Raw genomic sequence first — 15826 nt, 5'->3', positions numbered from 1 at the left:
TTTTCATGGGTGCCCCCATTTCACAGGTGGTGGATGCGCAAGAGCGGGTCTGGTGGCACACGAGTGGTGGTTTCCCCCACCCTTTGGTCTTTCCTATTGACTCCCTTCATAGCTGAGCACCTAGCATAGGAGCTGCTGCTAGACTAGAGTTCGCAGAGGACACAACAACAAACTTACCAAGAGATGTGGGGAATCTTCAAAGTTTTCCTAAGGCGATAGAGATCTTTTGTCACACATTAGGAGCACAGATCAACTCGCACAAGTTGTGGATTTTGGGTTGGCTCTTTACCTGTCCCGACTTGGCGTCGGGTTGAGGCTTTCCGATCTCGAGGGAAACTCCAGTCTGTTATCTTGGATGCCAGGTGGGCATCGATATCTCCCCAGAGCAGCAGTTAGCCCCTCTTCTTCTGAGCATTCGGAAGAAGCTTCTATACTGGAGTTCAACGAGGCTTTCCTTAGTTGGCCAAGTGGTGGTGGGGCGAACCCGATTCTTCTTGCCACCATGTGATAAATTACTTCTTTTTGGGCTTTCTCATGAGCCTACATTGGTTAGGTTTAGCAGTTGATCCGCAACTTTCCATGGGATGGCACCGGAGGGAGGCCTACCCGGGCCAAGGTGGCCTGGAGAGTGATTATACAACCATGCCACAGGGGGGCCTGGGCATCATCGACCCCGCCATTAAGAGGACTTCTTCCAGGCGGCGAGCCATGGAAGGATTTTCCCCTGGCCAGGACACCAACCCGTACACCGAGTCTAAGGGGCCCTTGGTTGCAGAGCACTAAATGGATCTTCACAAAGATGCGGGTCCGTGGCTTCAGCCTTGCTTTTGACAGATTTGCAGCCAGTTTATTACGAGCTTGGGACCACCTCAGGCTGGCCCTCCAGCAATCTGTCCCAGTAGCCTCCGAGGAGCGTCTCCGATAGCCTTCGATTTGGAACCCCTTGATCCATTTACCTAGTGGTCACATGCTAGGGGTTCGGCCTCATGTATCCTCGGGAGCTTTGAGCACAGGCCCTGCTAGGTCCGTTGGAGATCGTCTTGCATTCGTATAGCTCCCCCCTAGTGGCTCAGGAGAGAGCCCTAACTGGGATCCGGGGCAAAGACAAAGAGCCTCGACATCGAATCTACCATTCCTCTAGAGTGGCTGATCACCCTATTCCCCGGTAGTGGCTGGGAGTGTTTACCAAGCATGATATTCTCCTGGCAGTTTGTGGCACGGATGAGAGCTCCACCTTGCTCACTTTTTTGATTGGACCTCATGGCAAATTAGTGAGATCAGAGAACCCCTTGGAGGACTTCACTGGATGCACGTTACAGAGGGCGATGTTGATCAGATTCCATGCACATGAGTGGCACATTGACCCACCACTGGCCAAGGTGGCCAGGGAGAGTCTCTGGTGTTTATGGATTTGGGAGATTGGGCCCATCATGCGTCTCCAGTGGGACCCGGGGGAGTGGACTTCGTGTGAACCTGCATGAGAGGGAGGAGTCTCCGGATACCTCATTTTCTGCATACACCGCATGGCTTGGCCGTAGGATCCAAATGCCCAAGGTCGAGAGCACCGTACATGGAGGAGAAGTGCATCCTTCCTCCCTTTTTTTTCATAATCCTTGCTCCGTACATGGAGGCGAGTTTGTACCTAGCCTTTTGTGGCTGTTTTTTTGTTAACTAATAGAAGGATCTTGTTTCTAGAAAGTGATTCGACTAGCAGCCTAAAGTCCATATAAATACAAGCGCTCAGCTCTCAGCCTACATCAATCATCCACAACATTTCCAGAGCAGTATGCGTGCCTAGAGCCCTCCGGCTTCTAAAGATAGAAAGAATTAACACAATATCAACTAGCTGCAACTTGGATGAAAACTTCACAATGTAAAATTTGCATGTCCACTAATACAGCATAAAGATATACCTAGCTCCGGTAACATGCCCAAATTCACCTTATAAGAATGTGCAATTTATAACCTCATGGTAGTCATCCACAAGACAATAAACCATCAACTCCATCATGCATAGTATGGATTGGATACTACGACATCCACACTAACGTCATCATTGCCCAATAGTGGGTGTAGAACTTGGTATCAATATATGCTCCCACACACACATAAGAGCATACATTCATACAAAGGTTTGTGTACTGAGTTTCTCACACCCCCCACACGCGCGCGCGCGCGCGCACACACACACACACACACATAAGAGCATACATTCATACAAAGGCCTGTGTATTGAGTTTCTGTCAGAGCTCTAGAGATACAAGGCAGACTCAACCATAATGAAGGCTAGCACCAAGAATCATAACAAATAGAAAGAATTATTACAACAAAAAGGTAGTTGATAGGGCATATGCACCACTAAAGATAGAACGAATTGACACAATATCAACTGGCTGCAACTTGGATGAGAACATCACAATGTGAAATTTGCATGTCTACTAATATAGCATAAAGATCACCGTCGCGGGGCTGCTGAGATAAATGCTTGTAATGATTCTCTGACACAACTGTATCCTCTTGAATCCTGCCAGCTTGGCGCGCCTGGCAACGCCGCTCTCCTCTAGAAGTCGGCGGCCAACAGTTCCGCCTCAGGCCAGTGGCTTGCCACTCTCCTACACCATCAACCGAGGTCGGGTCCTCGTGATCTAGTACTTGGGTGTTACATGCAGAAGCTCCAGGAGTCTTATTTCAGCCCTAAACACCATCTGGGAACATGCTAATGCAAAACGCATACAAAGAGAGAGAAGAGAGAGAGAGAGAGAGAGAGAGAGAGAGCTGAGTATTCAGTATATTCATAAAGTACAAAAAGGTACAACTGTTCTTGCAGCCATGGGTTGCCTCTTTGAAAAGGTATAAACCCTAGTCTAAAAGCCTAAGCTATGACCCAACCCCAAGCAAGGACTGAATGCTGAAAATGATGAGCTTTATTGCCTTTTATAGGCTGGAAAAGACATATTGAACTGGCCGACTGCTGGTCGGCCAGCTTCTGGACAAACCTTATTCACCTTGCTGCAGCCGAATACATTTGTATATGCTGGCCGACAGCCCTCTATGTCCACCATCAATCAAATCCCATGCCACAGTAGGAACTCATGCTCCAAAACTCTTGTTCTGATCTGTATTTATCTTGTTGCCTCTTCAAGATTAGCTTGGGATTAGCCAATGCAAGTCTTGCACATGACATCCCCCTCTGCTAAACTTGATGACGCGATTCCAATCTATATTCTTGGATAACTGCCATCATCCCATTCTATTCCCGAAGTCCCCCTGTCATCCCTCCTACTCTAGCAACCGTTTCATTGAAAACCCGGCCCGATCTCCGATGAAGATCTATGCATCTATTCCATACAGTCCCCATTCCATTCTTGCCCTGTCCCTAGACATTGTCTCTAGTCTTCTTTCCTGAGAAACGAGTCTGGCACTCTCACTCCACCCCTTGGAGGATCAACCTCCCTTGGAACCGTTGCCTGAAAGCCTTTCCTGGTGGCACCCGACTCACCAACCAACCAACCTCCTGGGAATTCTTCTTTTTCTTGTGCTCCTTGCCTTGGGCCTCGTACTTGTGCACTTCCTTGTGCCTTGGACCTGTGCACCTTCATCTAGGACCGAATCAGTGTTTAGCCTTGCTGAGCTTGATCCTCTGATACCAATGTTACATGCGGAAGCTTCATGGTCGAATCGGTAACTTCAATGCTCAGAATTCAGCAATCTTTCACGATCAATATAACGCACAAAACTGAAGTAGAGGTGCAAAAATTAGAGAAAGAAAGAAAGAAGAAAGAAAGTTTTATTAACGTCTTCAAAAGGCCAAAATGACCTATGAGACCAAAAGGTTACATCATATCCATGAGGTACATCATCCTGGGTACAAAATAGTAATAAAGAAAGATAACAAAAATCTAGAACTATAAAATCTGATCTAGGTACATGAGCACAGAGCTCTCATATCACCCTAATACATCCCTCATGGGCCACTGTGACACGGTGCTCGAGGTGGTAAAACTAAGCCGGCACGAGAAGGTCTTACGATGATGGGAGATGATGGCCCGAATCCTCCCGTGGTGGCGTGGCCATGGGCCAAGGCCATGGGGTCTGAGGCGTCAAGCTTTGCATAACTCAGTGGCTCTATCCAGTGTCGCACCTCTTAGCCGAGCTCCTACACTAGCCTGTGGTCGGCCCTTGTAGCACTGGTCTGGAAGAAGTCGATGAGAGCTCTTTGTGCTGGTCCTCGAGCAAGCACAACTGATCTGGATCTCACTAAGGACACCTTGTGTCTGCGGAGCTCTAGAAGAAAAAGTCCAGGGCATTTCTGATTCGGGAAGTCCATGATGCTGGAAAGTGGTCCGAACCCAGCTCCGAAGAGGTAGTGGAACCTCCCCCGAATCTCATAGTATACAGGGCATCGACATATGTAATGATCCTCTATCTCGGGCTGTGTGTGACAGAGCTGACATATCCTCTCCTTTGGTGCGGTTGTCCTAGGCCCATATCTCGCAGTCTCCACTCTCAGCTGGTGGGACGAGGTGTGAACCTGGCCGATCACACATCTCACCCCAAAAGATAGGTGTGTGTCCATGTAGCATGGGTGGTTGATGAAGCCATCCTTTGTCAAGCATAGGAGGTGATCTCTATACAAGGCCATCTTCATCCCCAGTGGACAACTAGGTGAACTCCATGTCCTCTAAGTATCCACTCTAACAATGTCCTTCCCGATAACCATGTTCCGCTCTGTGCGGCTGAGAGTAAAAGATGGGGTCTCTATGCTGTACTGGAACGGGAGAAATGCCTCCATCTGCATGCCATGCATGCCAAACCAAGTGCCTACCTGTGCATACCAGCACTAAGTATCTCCCTCGAGTGTCAGTTGTCTCGAGGACTCCAGGGCTAGCCGGGGGTATCTATCTAGTGGAAGCTCCCATAGCCTGTGCCAGTATGTCACTGCTTGGAAAGGACCTCTATCACTATCGGTGCAACCCCCATCTCTACCCACGCAATCTCATGTGGCATTGATGGCTTACTCGTAACCATGCGCGAGATCATCACCACTAGGGGCCTCTCCATCGGCTTCCACCCATCATATACCTCCTCTGTATCTGTCTCGGCTAGCTCTCTCCTTTGTCTCCTCCTATGGTATAAGATGGGACCCCATATGGGAGCACCATACAGTAGTGTCATGTGCACAGTGGGTATCTACCGTGTGCTATATGCATGCAAGACTAGTTTCGAGGCTTGGGGAAGCTTGGAACTAGGCAGGCTGATTGACGAGTTGAGTTAGGGAAATACTAACGGGCGGGCACCCAAGTATGGACGGGCGGGCACCCAAGTGTGGACGCCCGATGACCGGCCAAGAGCCTATAAAAGGGTGGCCACGGTTAGTTATTGTATATAGAGAGTCTCGCGAGTTTGTGAGAGCTCTATGGTCTTGGAGCCTGGATCTAGTGCAGACGTGCACCTGCTTTGTGCAGCCGAGGTCGGCAGCAATCTCGAGGCCCGCGAGGGCAGCTTCGTGGCGGTATGGGACGTCACGAGGAGGAGATTGGTCGGTACGTCATCCTAGTTAGCTCAGCTCGTGGCTCAGTGGGGACAACCAAGACTATGGGTTCGCCCACGGCTGTCATGGTTGGGAGGTGAGTCAGGCCTGCACCCCCTTGCTTGTTGGTTGTTTGTTTGTTTGCAGGATTCGAGTTTCGAACCAAGATCGATCACGAGGGGATCCGTGGGGATTTGACAAGTAGTGCAGGTGTAACTAGAGTATCAAATAGCCAAACCTTCGTCCTCGGCTCCCGAAACTGTATCTGTGAGCATTGCCTCTCTAGCGAGCCAAGGACTGCATATCCCCTCATCAATCTAGCTTCGGCCGCCTTCTGCATCGAGAACTGAGGCCCAGCAAAGGTGATCCCAAGGTATACATATGAGGTAACATACTCCACAGGCTCTCCACTGTATGTAAACTATACTGCAGATCTACCTATCCATTGTGGGGAGGTGTTAAAGATCATGACCTTGGTCTTTCCAAGGTTCACGGTGAGGTCCCGATCCTCACAAAAGGCCCGTAATGCATCCAAATGCCTCTGCAGCCCCTCTAGTGAATCAAAAATAAGAACAATATCATCCGCATACAAGAGGATCAGTATCAGGACTTGTACTAAATGTGCTCCTGGTCCTCCCTGTCTATATATGTAATCCGATATCTCGTCAATGTATAGACCAAATAGAGTAGGAGACGAGGGGCAGCCCTGCTTCACCCCGAATCCCGATAGGGCTGTGTATGATTTCTCAGTCACCTCCTGGAGCCCGTACTCTGCCTGTGATGCCTTACTCATAGAGTGTAATGATCCCCTAAAGCATCTCTGTTGGCACTCCCATATCTTGCAGTCTCCTGATCAGTCTAGCCTATGGGACGGTATCAAAAGCCTTGCGAAAATCCACAAAATATCTGATGCCCGTGAGCTCTCCTCAATCATACCCCGTAGTGTAAAGATATAATCTAGTGTGGAGTGCCCTCTCCTGAAGCCTGCCTGCCTAGTGCTCTAAAAGAAAGAAAAGATATATTAACGTCTACGGAAGGCTAGGCTAGCCTATGAGACAAATTTGTATATAAGTCCATGTCTTGAGTATCATGGAAAGAAAAACTGAAATGAAAAGCTAATCCTAGTCATATGCAGCTCACTATGCAATCCACTGTCTAGCATGCTCTAGATGTACAATCATGATAAGTGGTATACTACTAATTCCACCTAGTGGAGATGGTGGGGTGTAGTACATCATACATGGGGCATGGGGCGAGAAGGACTCTCACATCTGTTGTGCTGTAACTATTTGGCCCTCCTAGCTCTATTTCTCATGATGAAACCCATGCCCGGACACCAGACAAGTGGAAGAAGGCATGGGGATAGGTTCCATAAGGTTTGATTAAGAAAAAGCACCTGTTTTGAAAAAAAAAAAAAAAAGCAAAAAGTCAAACTAGGTTGATCGTGAGCCAAGGGCACCACTGGCAAGAGGAGACTGAGCCGGACCAAAAAGCTAAAAGCTGCTTTTTCAAAAAGCAGCTCCACGGCCGAAAAGCGAGGCCCTAAAGTTACAAAAGCAAAGTTAAAGAACTTTGACAAAAGTGAGTAATATTTTATTATAACGTGGAAAGCAAAGGGAAAAAGGCAAAAGCAAAAGGTTGGTTAAGCTTTTGGCAAAAAGCAAAGCCCTCTTCAAGTATAAAAAGGCTCGAACCTCTCTTGTAGCATCATGAAGGAGATCATGGAGTGTGTGTGTGGGCATCATCATGGAGAGCTTCTTCTTCGCCATCAACACCTTCTCCAACTTGCTTTTCAGATGTACGGTCAGCCCTAGACTTGTATGGGCATATGCATGGGCGATAAGGACGCCTATATGGATCTGTACGAACATGTGCGGAGCTGTACGGACTGAAAATTCCAAAACCCTAAAAATTTTAAAAATCTTAAAACTGCTCCAAAACCCCTAAAAACTGCTTTTTGGAGGTTTTTATCGCCCGAAAACCATTAAAACAGGTTTTATATCAGTTTTCTTGACAGAAAGAGCTTTTCCATGGATTTCTTTATCGACAAGGTTGTAGGCGTGGTGGAGATTACTCATTACTCATGCGATGAGCGAGTGATTCTTGGACTTGGATTTGGATCTGGACTTGGATTTGGATTCATTGGATTTGGTACTAGCCCGGTGAGAGATACTTGTGGATCATTCTCGTGGTGTGCTCCGCATCAAAGATCTCGTGCCTAGATATCAACATCAACATCGACTTGGATATCCTACATTGGCATATCTGTTTGTTTTGTATTCATTGATTGTATTGATCCTAGCCAGCGTGCCCGTGGATTGTTTCTAAATAAATTCCTGAAAGGGGGTGGGGCCTGTTCCCTCCCCGTTCAATGTGGTGTATTGTGCAAGATCCCTATTCCCTTCTCTCTCCCCCCTCTCTCTCTATATCTTTATCTCTTGGACATGTGGTTGAGTCCGTCTCACTGCATGCCCCACTGGGCTTACATGTGCCCTGGTGTAGCCTCTGGACTCTCTCCTCCATAGCTCTGTGGTATTGTGCCTGGATCTGAGCAAACTAGGCCTAATAGAGTAGTGGTGGTTTGCGTCCGAGTAGTGGGGGTCTCCTGGCAGCTCTGATCTCTGAGGCTCTCTATAGTGTGAGCCCTCGTCGTCGTCGGGAGGTAGATAATACATGGGGGAGGGGATTGTGGCTCGTTGATAGGCCTGAAGACGCTCGTGATCTGTGGGCTAAGAGAGAGAGACAAAGAGAGAGGGAGAAGAGGACACAGTATTGGGTCCCAAATACCCTCTGTAGGGCCTCCACCACGAATGGTGTATTTGCTTTAGTATAATGATGTAAATCAGAAAATAAAGATAGAATCTTGACCCGCACTTTTCACCTTGATTGAAGCTTTCCCCTTGGCTGTCTTGGCCCTTGGAATACAGCAATCCCTTGTGAATTATGAGATGCCTAATTGAATTCATGGCTGGGCTTTTCATACCCTCTTCTAGCCTTGGTTGGCCAGCATATTGAAGTTGGCTGGCTGAAGAAAAGCTCACGACCTGCTGAAATAGCATTTAATGCTATAGTTTCCATCGTTTCACACCTACAGACCCGGCTGGCTGTTATGCGCTTATGACTAGACCGCTGGGCAGTCAGCGCATGTAATCTGGGACTACCCCACACTCAGCTCTTGTCGGTTGCCTCTCCAGGTGCCTTAGGGCTGGCCCGACAGCCCTGCCAGCCCAAGCCAAGGCTGGTGGGCACAGCCTGGGGCCCTCCTGGCCTCTTGAGGGTAAAGCACCGGGGGGGGGGGGGGGGGGGGGGGGGGGGGGTGGGTGGGTGGAGGGGGGGGGGGGGGTGGGGTGTTCCATCAACCTCCCGATGGCACCACCAATCATCGGGAGGAGAGAAAGGCATTCCTTCCTGAGACCAGGAAAGCAGACCGTCACAAGAAAGCCTAAAACGCCAGCTAAAGGGTCGGACGCTAGGTCGAAGCCATGCGGCCACCTTGCAAAGAAGGCCTGGGCCGTACACAGTGCGATGGGGCTCAACTGCATTACTCTGTCCGAAATTGCAAGCGAATCAAACTCAACCTGATAGTAGCCACACCCCAAGGGATGAATATCAAAGATCTTTCCAAGCATGCCTAGAAGGCTTGCTTGTAAACAGGTCCCTGAGCTGTCCACACGCCGGGCAGCTACCCACAATCTTGCATACCAGGGTGGAGGCTTCCAAAGATGTGACTATCGAAGCGAGGAGCTGGAGGTCCGCTTCTGAAAAAGATAGGCAAGGGACGGTGGCCTTGGTCGGGGATGATGGAGCAGCTGCCATGGAGTCCTCCTGGGGGTTTGAAGACCAGAAGATGCCAAAACTTGCCGAAAAGGAAACTGCCCGCAAGCTGAAAACCTGCCTAGAAGAAGCGCTGAAGGGGAGGAAGTGAGGAGGGGATGCGAGGAGTAAGGAAGGCAAGGGGAGGCTCATACGAAAGGACAAGGAGCACAGGAGGAGAGGCCTGCAAGAGGGACAAAAAGGCAAGGGAGCAGAGAAGCAGGGACGGAAAACAGGAAAAAACCAGAAAACAGGGACGGGGCTGGAGAAAGGGCGGGCAGGAGGCGGAAAGGGGGGCAGCATACAGGCAAGGAGGAGGGAGAGGGCCATGGTGGGTGGAAGATGGAGAGGAGGGGGGCACAGCTCGAAGACAGACAGGGTGCAGGTAACGGGGGGGGGGGGGGCGGGGGGCGGGGGGCTGGGGTGGCTCACAGCTCCTCAATTCGCGATCCACAGATAGGCCTTACACAATGCATGATACACTGAATTGCACAAACAAACGGCTACTGCCATCCTAAGACTCATGCATGGCTGAGATCTGCACATTGGGGCTGCCATCTTGCTGCTCAGAGCACTTCCACTGCTGCGCATGACTTTGACTTAGCAAATCTCACATTGAATACTCTCATAGCTGCCTGTTTATATGCATTTGTTGGGGTGGTTGTCTGGTCGACTGGTCCGCCAGCTCGTGCGCACTTCCAACTGGCGAACTGACTCTACACGTGGGCACCTGGCCTTGTGGTGTTGGACAGCTCCCCAACCTTCTAATCAGTGCTTATCCGAACCTCTAACCTAGCCCTTAAGCTTACTGACCATGTCCACGTGGCACTTAGTGACTTATATAAGTGAAGCACATGCCATTTACAGAATTAGGAAGCAAGTAGAGGGGACAAAGAGGATGTGCGAGTAATGGGGCTGTGTTGAAGAAAAGTGAGAATGAGAGCAGAGGGGGCTAGCTAACCGGCCTAGCTGGTTGGGCTACAACAAATGTAGCCAACCAATCTGGTTCGGGGAACGACGAAGCCAGGCAGTCCATTCCCTTCTACTTGTCAAGCCTCAAAGTAGTTGCCTTGCACCCAGATCTGCCTTCCATGTTTAGAGGCTTTATTAATCTGTAATAAGGACAATATCCAGTACATCACATGTCTAGATGATTATGCTACATGCCATGAAACCCATTCAACATCTGGGCCCATGTCATTGGTGGAAATGGATCACACAAAGACCTTGACATATGTGCTGCTGAAGTTCTATTCTGAAAAAACAAATGATGGCCAGCAACCCTCTGAAAAGTACTGCACTGAAGATTTAGCTGTATAATAAGACCAGAACCAGGCATACCTGCTGTTTGAGAGCCACTTGAACCTCCATGTCACCTTCTTGAGAAGTGACTTTCTTCATTACTTGTTCACCCATCATCTCATAAAGCACTGTTTTTTTAGCATAAAAGCAAGCATATGGTAAGAAGAAATACTTGCTCAGGTAAGCTCGAAGCGGTTTACCATTAGCAAAACAATGTATAAATTAAACAATGGAATGCAACACAGAACCATTGGTATGTACATGAGATAAGGCATTGTGTCCTAACAGTCAGGACGTCTCTTCCATTGCTTTACTAATTGTAGCCACTAAGGGTGCCCACACTGGACTGTCCTGGCTGGACCAGGACACTCCATAGGAACTAATTGTAGCCACCAAGGGTGCCCACACTGGACTGTCCTGGCTGGACCAGGACACTCCATAGGAACTAATTGTAGCCACCAAGGGTGCCCACACTCGACTGTCCAGCTAAACCAGGACACTCCGCAAGAACCATTAAAGTGATTCCTCAGCTCATCCTTGGGATCGTCCTTTTTCATCTAGTCTTGTTCATTCATTGAGTCCTGTAGTCACTGTGTCATTCCGTCCTGTCACCTGTGTGTCGTCTGACTCACTGTGACCACGGCTGGGTATGCACGGTGGAGTGAGGAGCATGTAACAGTTTCTCGGAAGTAATACAAGTAATGTCTATAGTATTCTTGTCATCGTGCTATGCTTACATTCTACTCTGTTTATGTCTGTTTTAAGTGTACATTGTGTCGTGAGTGTTGAGGACTCCAGATATACTGTCCACCAGAAGCAACCAACCCTGGCACACATGAAACTTGGAGTCCTGCCGTTAGCTCATCTCTATTTGGGACATCCTGGAGGGCAAAGGGATCGTGCCACTGCCACTCACCAGGATCCCACTGTAGACACATCATCAGTGGGAGGGCGGACCTCTAAACCAGGATCCCACTGATGATGGGAGGTCCGCCCTCCCATAACCATAAATCTCCAAGATCTCTCTCTGGCCGCTTTGGCCTGAGGTGGGTCGATGTGCCATCTGTGGTCATGAAACCCAATCGCTTTCACACTCTGTAAAGTGCCACTCTCTTCTGTGTGTGTGTGTGTGTGTGGGGGGGGGGGGGGGGGGGGGGGGGGAATCGCAGCTCAATTTGAACCTGTGGCCCTATAGAGAAAGTCATCCATCTTCACCATTGACTGCCATCGGGATATCATGTCTGGTACTACCCACTAAGGGGGAGGTAGATCTTGGATGGATATGTGCCACTCAGGAGGGATGGAGGAGTCACTTTCAAGGCTGAGTCTGTCTCTGCCTCGTATCCCAGCTAGGCTCCTTTCCTGAGCCTCTAACAGAAGCCATCTGACAGGGAGACACCCTCCAAGAGACTAGGCCGGTCCCTCACTCAATCCACCCCATGAGACATGGGGACGGGAGCCAATCATGTGACCACTAGGAAGCATAATCAAGGGGGTTCCAAACCAATGGCTATTTGAAGTCTCTCCTAGTCTACGACTTGGGTCCCATGCTCGGATGAGGCTGGCTGTAAATCGGTCCTCGAAGGCTGGGCTAAGGCTGCGGTCCTCATTTCTGTGAAGATCCATCGCGGGCTTGGGAACCAAGGATTGTCAAGAACTGAAGTGCGGGTGGAGATGCGGGCCATGAGAAAGTCCTTCCAAGGCTCAGGACCTGGGAGGTGTCCTCTCATGATCAACTTGCCCAAAAGAGCTCTACTCTGCATAGAAGGATCAATAATGCCCATGCCACCTCTATGGCGAGGCTGAATGAAGACTCTGCATGCCACCTTGGCCCGTGCCGGCTTATGATCATTGCCTGCTGCAGCCACCCTGGCTGCCCACTATCTGCCGGTCACTTTTTGGCCCTTCACTTTTGGACTGGACAAAAGTGCCAACTGTCCACATTACCCATACCGGCCACTCTATAGTTCATTCTAGTATTTTGGACCGGTCCAACCACTTGCATTGTCACTTTAGACTGGTCCAGCCCATTGCATTGACACCTTGGGCCACCAGAACACTAGGCACCACTTGCACTGACACTACAACGGTGTACTACTTGTCTCTTGTGCTCACTTAATGAGCACCACACGCCTCCGCAGTGACAGCAGGGCCACTTGATGGTCACCCTTGGATCAGCCCAAAGGCCAAGCGGCATTCTACAAAGGGATATCAGGATTGTGTGATGGGGATCATTCTGGGCTAATACAATGGCAACTTGAGTCGATGGATCCAACTGCACCTCTTGACATTCTCACTTCTCAGCTCACAGCAATTGCCAGCTTCCCCCAAACCTCTCATTCCACCGCCAAACCTTGGACTAGGACGATGCCCCAAAATAGTTGGTATGATGACGAGTGCTGCATTACACGCGCCCATCTTTTACGAGAAGCAGCTGCGAGCCAAACCTCGGCCCGACAGGCTCAGAGATTAAACCAGCCCCTTACTCGTTGTAAAAAACTGCACATGAAGTAGAGCAATATTGGAAGCTATACCAACTAATCTTGAGCGGTAACTTAAGGAGGCTTGGCGCCGGGGATACGTGGACGCCGACCACCCACACCCATCACTAACCCACATATTTGGCACACGTACGCCCACTCATTATATCACATTTCTAATCACCCCCCACCCCCCTTCCACACCCACCAGAGCCTCGCCCCACTACATCTAGCTTTTTCACCACACATGGTGGAGAAAGCTATGAGGAGACTCCAGCATGGTCACTCCCACGATCACACAGGGATTAGAGGAGAGCATCTCTCCTATGCCTCCAAAACCCTCACCCCAGTTATAGCTCACATGTTTAATAGAGCACTTTTGGAGGGCTTTCCACACACCTCGTCTCTTCATACTATTACCCCTATCCACAAGGCTGGGGATACCATGGATCGCAGCAACTATAGGACCATTATGATCGGCCATATAATGGGCAAGCTTTATGGATCAGTTCTTGAGGCATAGCTCGGTGCCTTGGCAGAGAGGGAGGGCTTTCAGGCACCAGGCCAAGCTGGCTTCCGACGAAACTTCTCTACATTAGATGATATCTTCACTCTCAGGAGCCTCATTGAGAAGGCTAAGGCGGATGGCAGACACCTTTATTGCTGCTTTGTCGATCTCTGCAAAGCCTTTGACACAAGGCCACGTGACCACCTTCTCCAGAGGTTACAGTTACTGGGGGATCATTTCCTTATGTGAGCTGGTAGTGGGGAGAATTAGATGCCCAAGAGGCCTTTCAGAGGAGATCACTAGCACCATTGGGGTGAAACAGGGATGCCCCTTATCCCCCACACTCTTTGGTATCTAAATTGATGAGATCTCAGCCTTTATAGACCAAGCAAGCGGGAGAGGTGCATCTTTGGTAGGCACTCTCATTGCTATACTGCTCTATGCTGATGACATAGTGCTTATCTCAGATCCTTATGCCGGACTACACATCATATGGATGCACTACAGGATTTTTGTACACAGCAAGGGCTCTCAATTAACCTTGGGAAAACCAAGGTGATGGTCTTTCACACTTCCCGCAAAGTGAGAAAGATACAGTGATGGCAGTAGAGTGGAGGTGACTAGTTCTTATGTCTACCTTGGGGTTACCTTCACCGGTACGGGGGGACGTTTCTCCATGCGGCAGGCCTCCCAGGATAGATTAACCAGAGGATATGCAGCACTAGCCAGGAACCCCAGATGAAGAGGTGGCTCTTTGACTCCTTGGTCACTCCATCGATGATGTATGCAGCCCCCTTTTGGGCACGGGGATTATCCTCGGCACCTTGGCAGCGGATTGAGCGGCCTTTGATCCTCATACTATCACGGATGATTCGCAGCAAACCATCTGTCCCACATCATACATTCGAGCAGAGTTTGCTGCATCCCCCATGGTTATAGAGGCACTCTTTCAGACAGTTACCTATATAAGGAGCATGAGAGATGGTCTGCACACGACTCCCTCGCCTAGCCCTGGAGTCTTCACAAGCGATTGCTGCAAGAGGCACACACTCACCTTGGTATGGCTCTGTTATCCCATGGTTTACGGCACATGGGCTTCAGATTGACCAGCTCCCTCCTTACCAGTATGACCCAGACCCACCATACCTCAGGCTTTTCCATGTGGACCGTAACTAACTGGGTGCTCTGATATGATTTGCTTCAGGCACACATTAGGGACACTTGGACTGCCCCGGCGCAGCCCTTGCCCATCAAGATGCAGTATCATCGGGATCATTTCCTTAGGCTCACTAAGGATGGGTTCATACAGAGACCAAGCTACATGGACATCTTTATGTCTCACACCCATAGTCACAAGGGACGGGGGACGGTAACGGGGGACAGGGACAGGACGGGGGACGGCCATAAGTAGGGAACGGGGACGGGGGAGGGAATGGCACTCAAAAAATACTTGTAGCCTTGTTCTTATATAGATATTAGTAGATAGGCAAGAGAGAGAGACAAGGGCCAAGCCTCAAAGCCTAAAGGCCAAGGCAAGAGAGAGGCAAGGGCCAAGGCCTCAAGCCTCAAAGGCCAAGGCGTCCCCAAACGGCCACCTAAACAGCCATAATCGGCTAGAAACGGGCAAAAAAACAGCCGTTGCAGGGCGCAACGGCTCCCTGCAATCCCCCCACAGTTCCATTCCCCACAGCGTTCCCTGGCCTACAGCCGTCCCCGTCCCCCGTCCCTTGTGAGGGACGCCTCCAGGGGGACGTCCGACCGTCCCCTACCATCCCCGTTTCTGACGTGTCCTGAGACAGCATCCCAAGCTTCCTTCCCTTCCGTCCCCTATGACTATGCTCACACCATGAGGATTGCCATTGGCCAGCTTCGAGTTTCACCCCATACCCTAGAGATCAAGGCCGGAAGAGCAACCAGGATACAAAGGGAGGATAGGATTCATAGATTACGCAGCAAAGAGGTGGAGTCCAAGGAGCATTATGTATGCCGATGCTCAATCTACTATGAGATCAGAGGGAGGCACCATTGCCTTTTTAGAGAGGGGTTCAATCGTATTAGCCATATCATGGATTATCCATACTAGAGATGCCTGGGCTTGTTCTTGCTGGAGCTACGACACACAGAGAGCCTCCTCAGAGCATAGACCTCACACGATCTAGTAACCCAGCTCAGGTTCACCACCCAGCATGTTGT

General features: G+C 49.8%; 1 protein-coding gene across 6 annotated transcripts in view; it reads right to left on the bottom strand.

The window, feature by feature from the left end:
• The window catches only part of LOC147637728 (uncharacterized), a 29910-nt gene that overhangs the window by 8531 nt on the left and 5553 nt on the right, over nucleotides 1-15826 (bottom strand). For all 6 annotated transcript variants that reach the window (XM_086799563.1, XM_086799562.1, XM_086799566.1 and 3 more), the window contains one exon: nucleotides 10685-10773. In XM_086799563.1, coding sequence (XP_086655689.1) covers nucleotides 10685-10773 — 89 coding nt within the window. The remainder of the gene's footprint in view (nucleotides 1-10684; nucleotides 10774-15826) is intronic.

This window comes from Cibotium barometz, chromosome 6, assembly GCF_041138505.1.
Source record: "Cibotium barometz isolate CiBa-2024 chromosome 6, ASM4113850v1, whole genome shotgun sequence".
NCBI lineage: Eukaryota > Viridiplantae > Streptophyta > Polypodiopsida > Cyatheales > Cibotiaceae > Cibotium > Cibotium barometz.
This window is presented reverse-complemented; position numbering and strand designations above follow the sequence as displayed.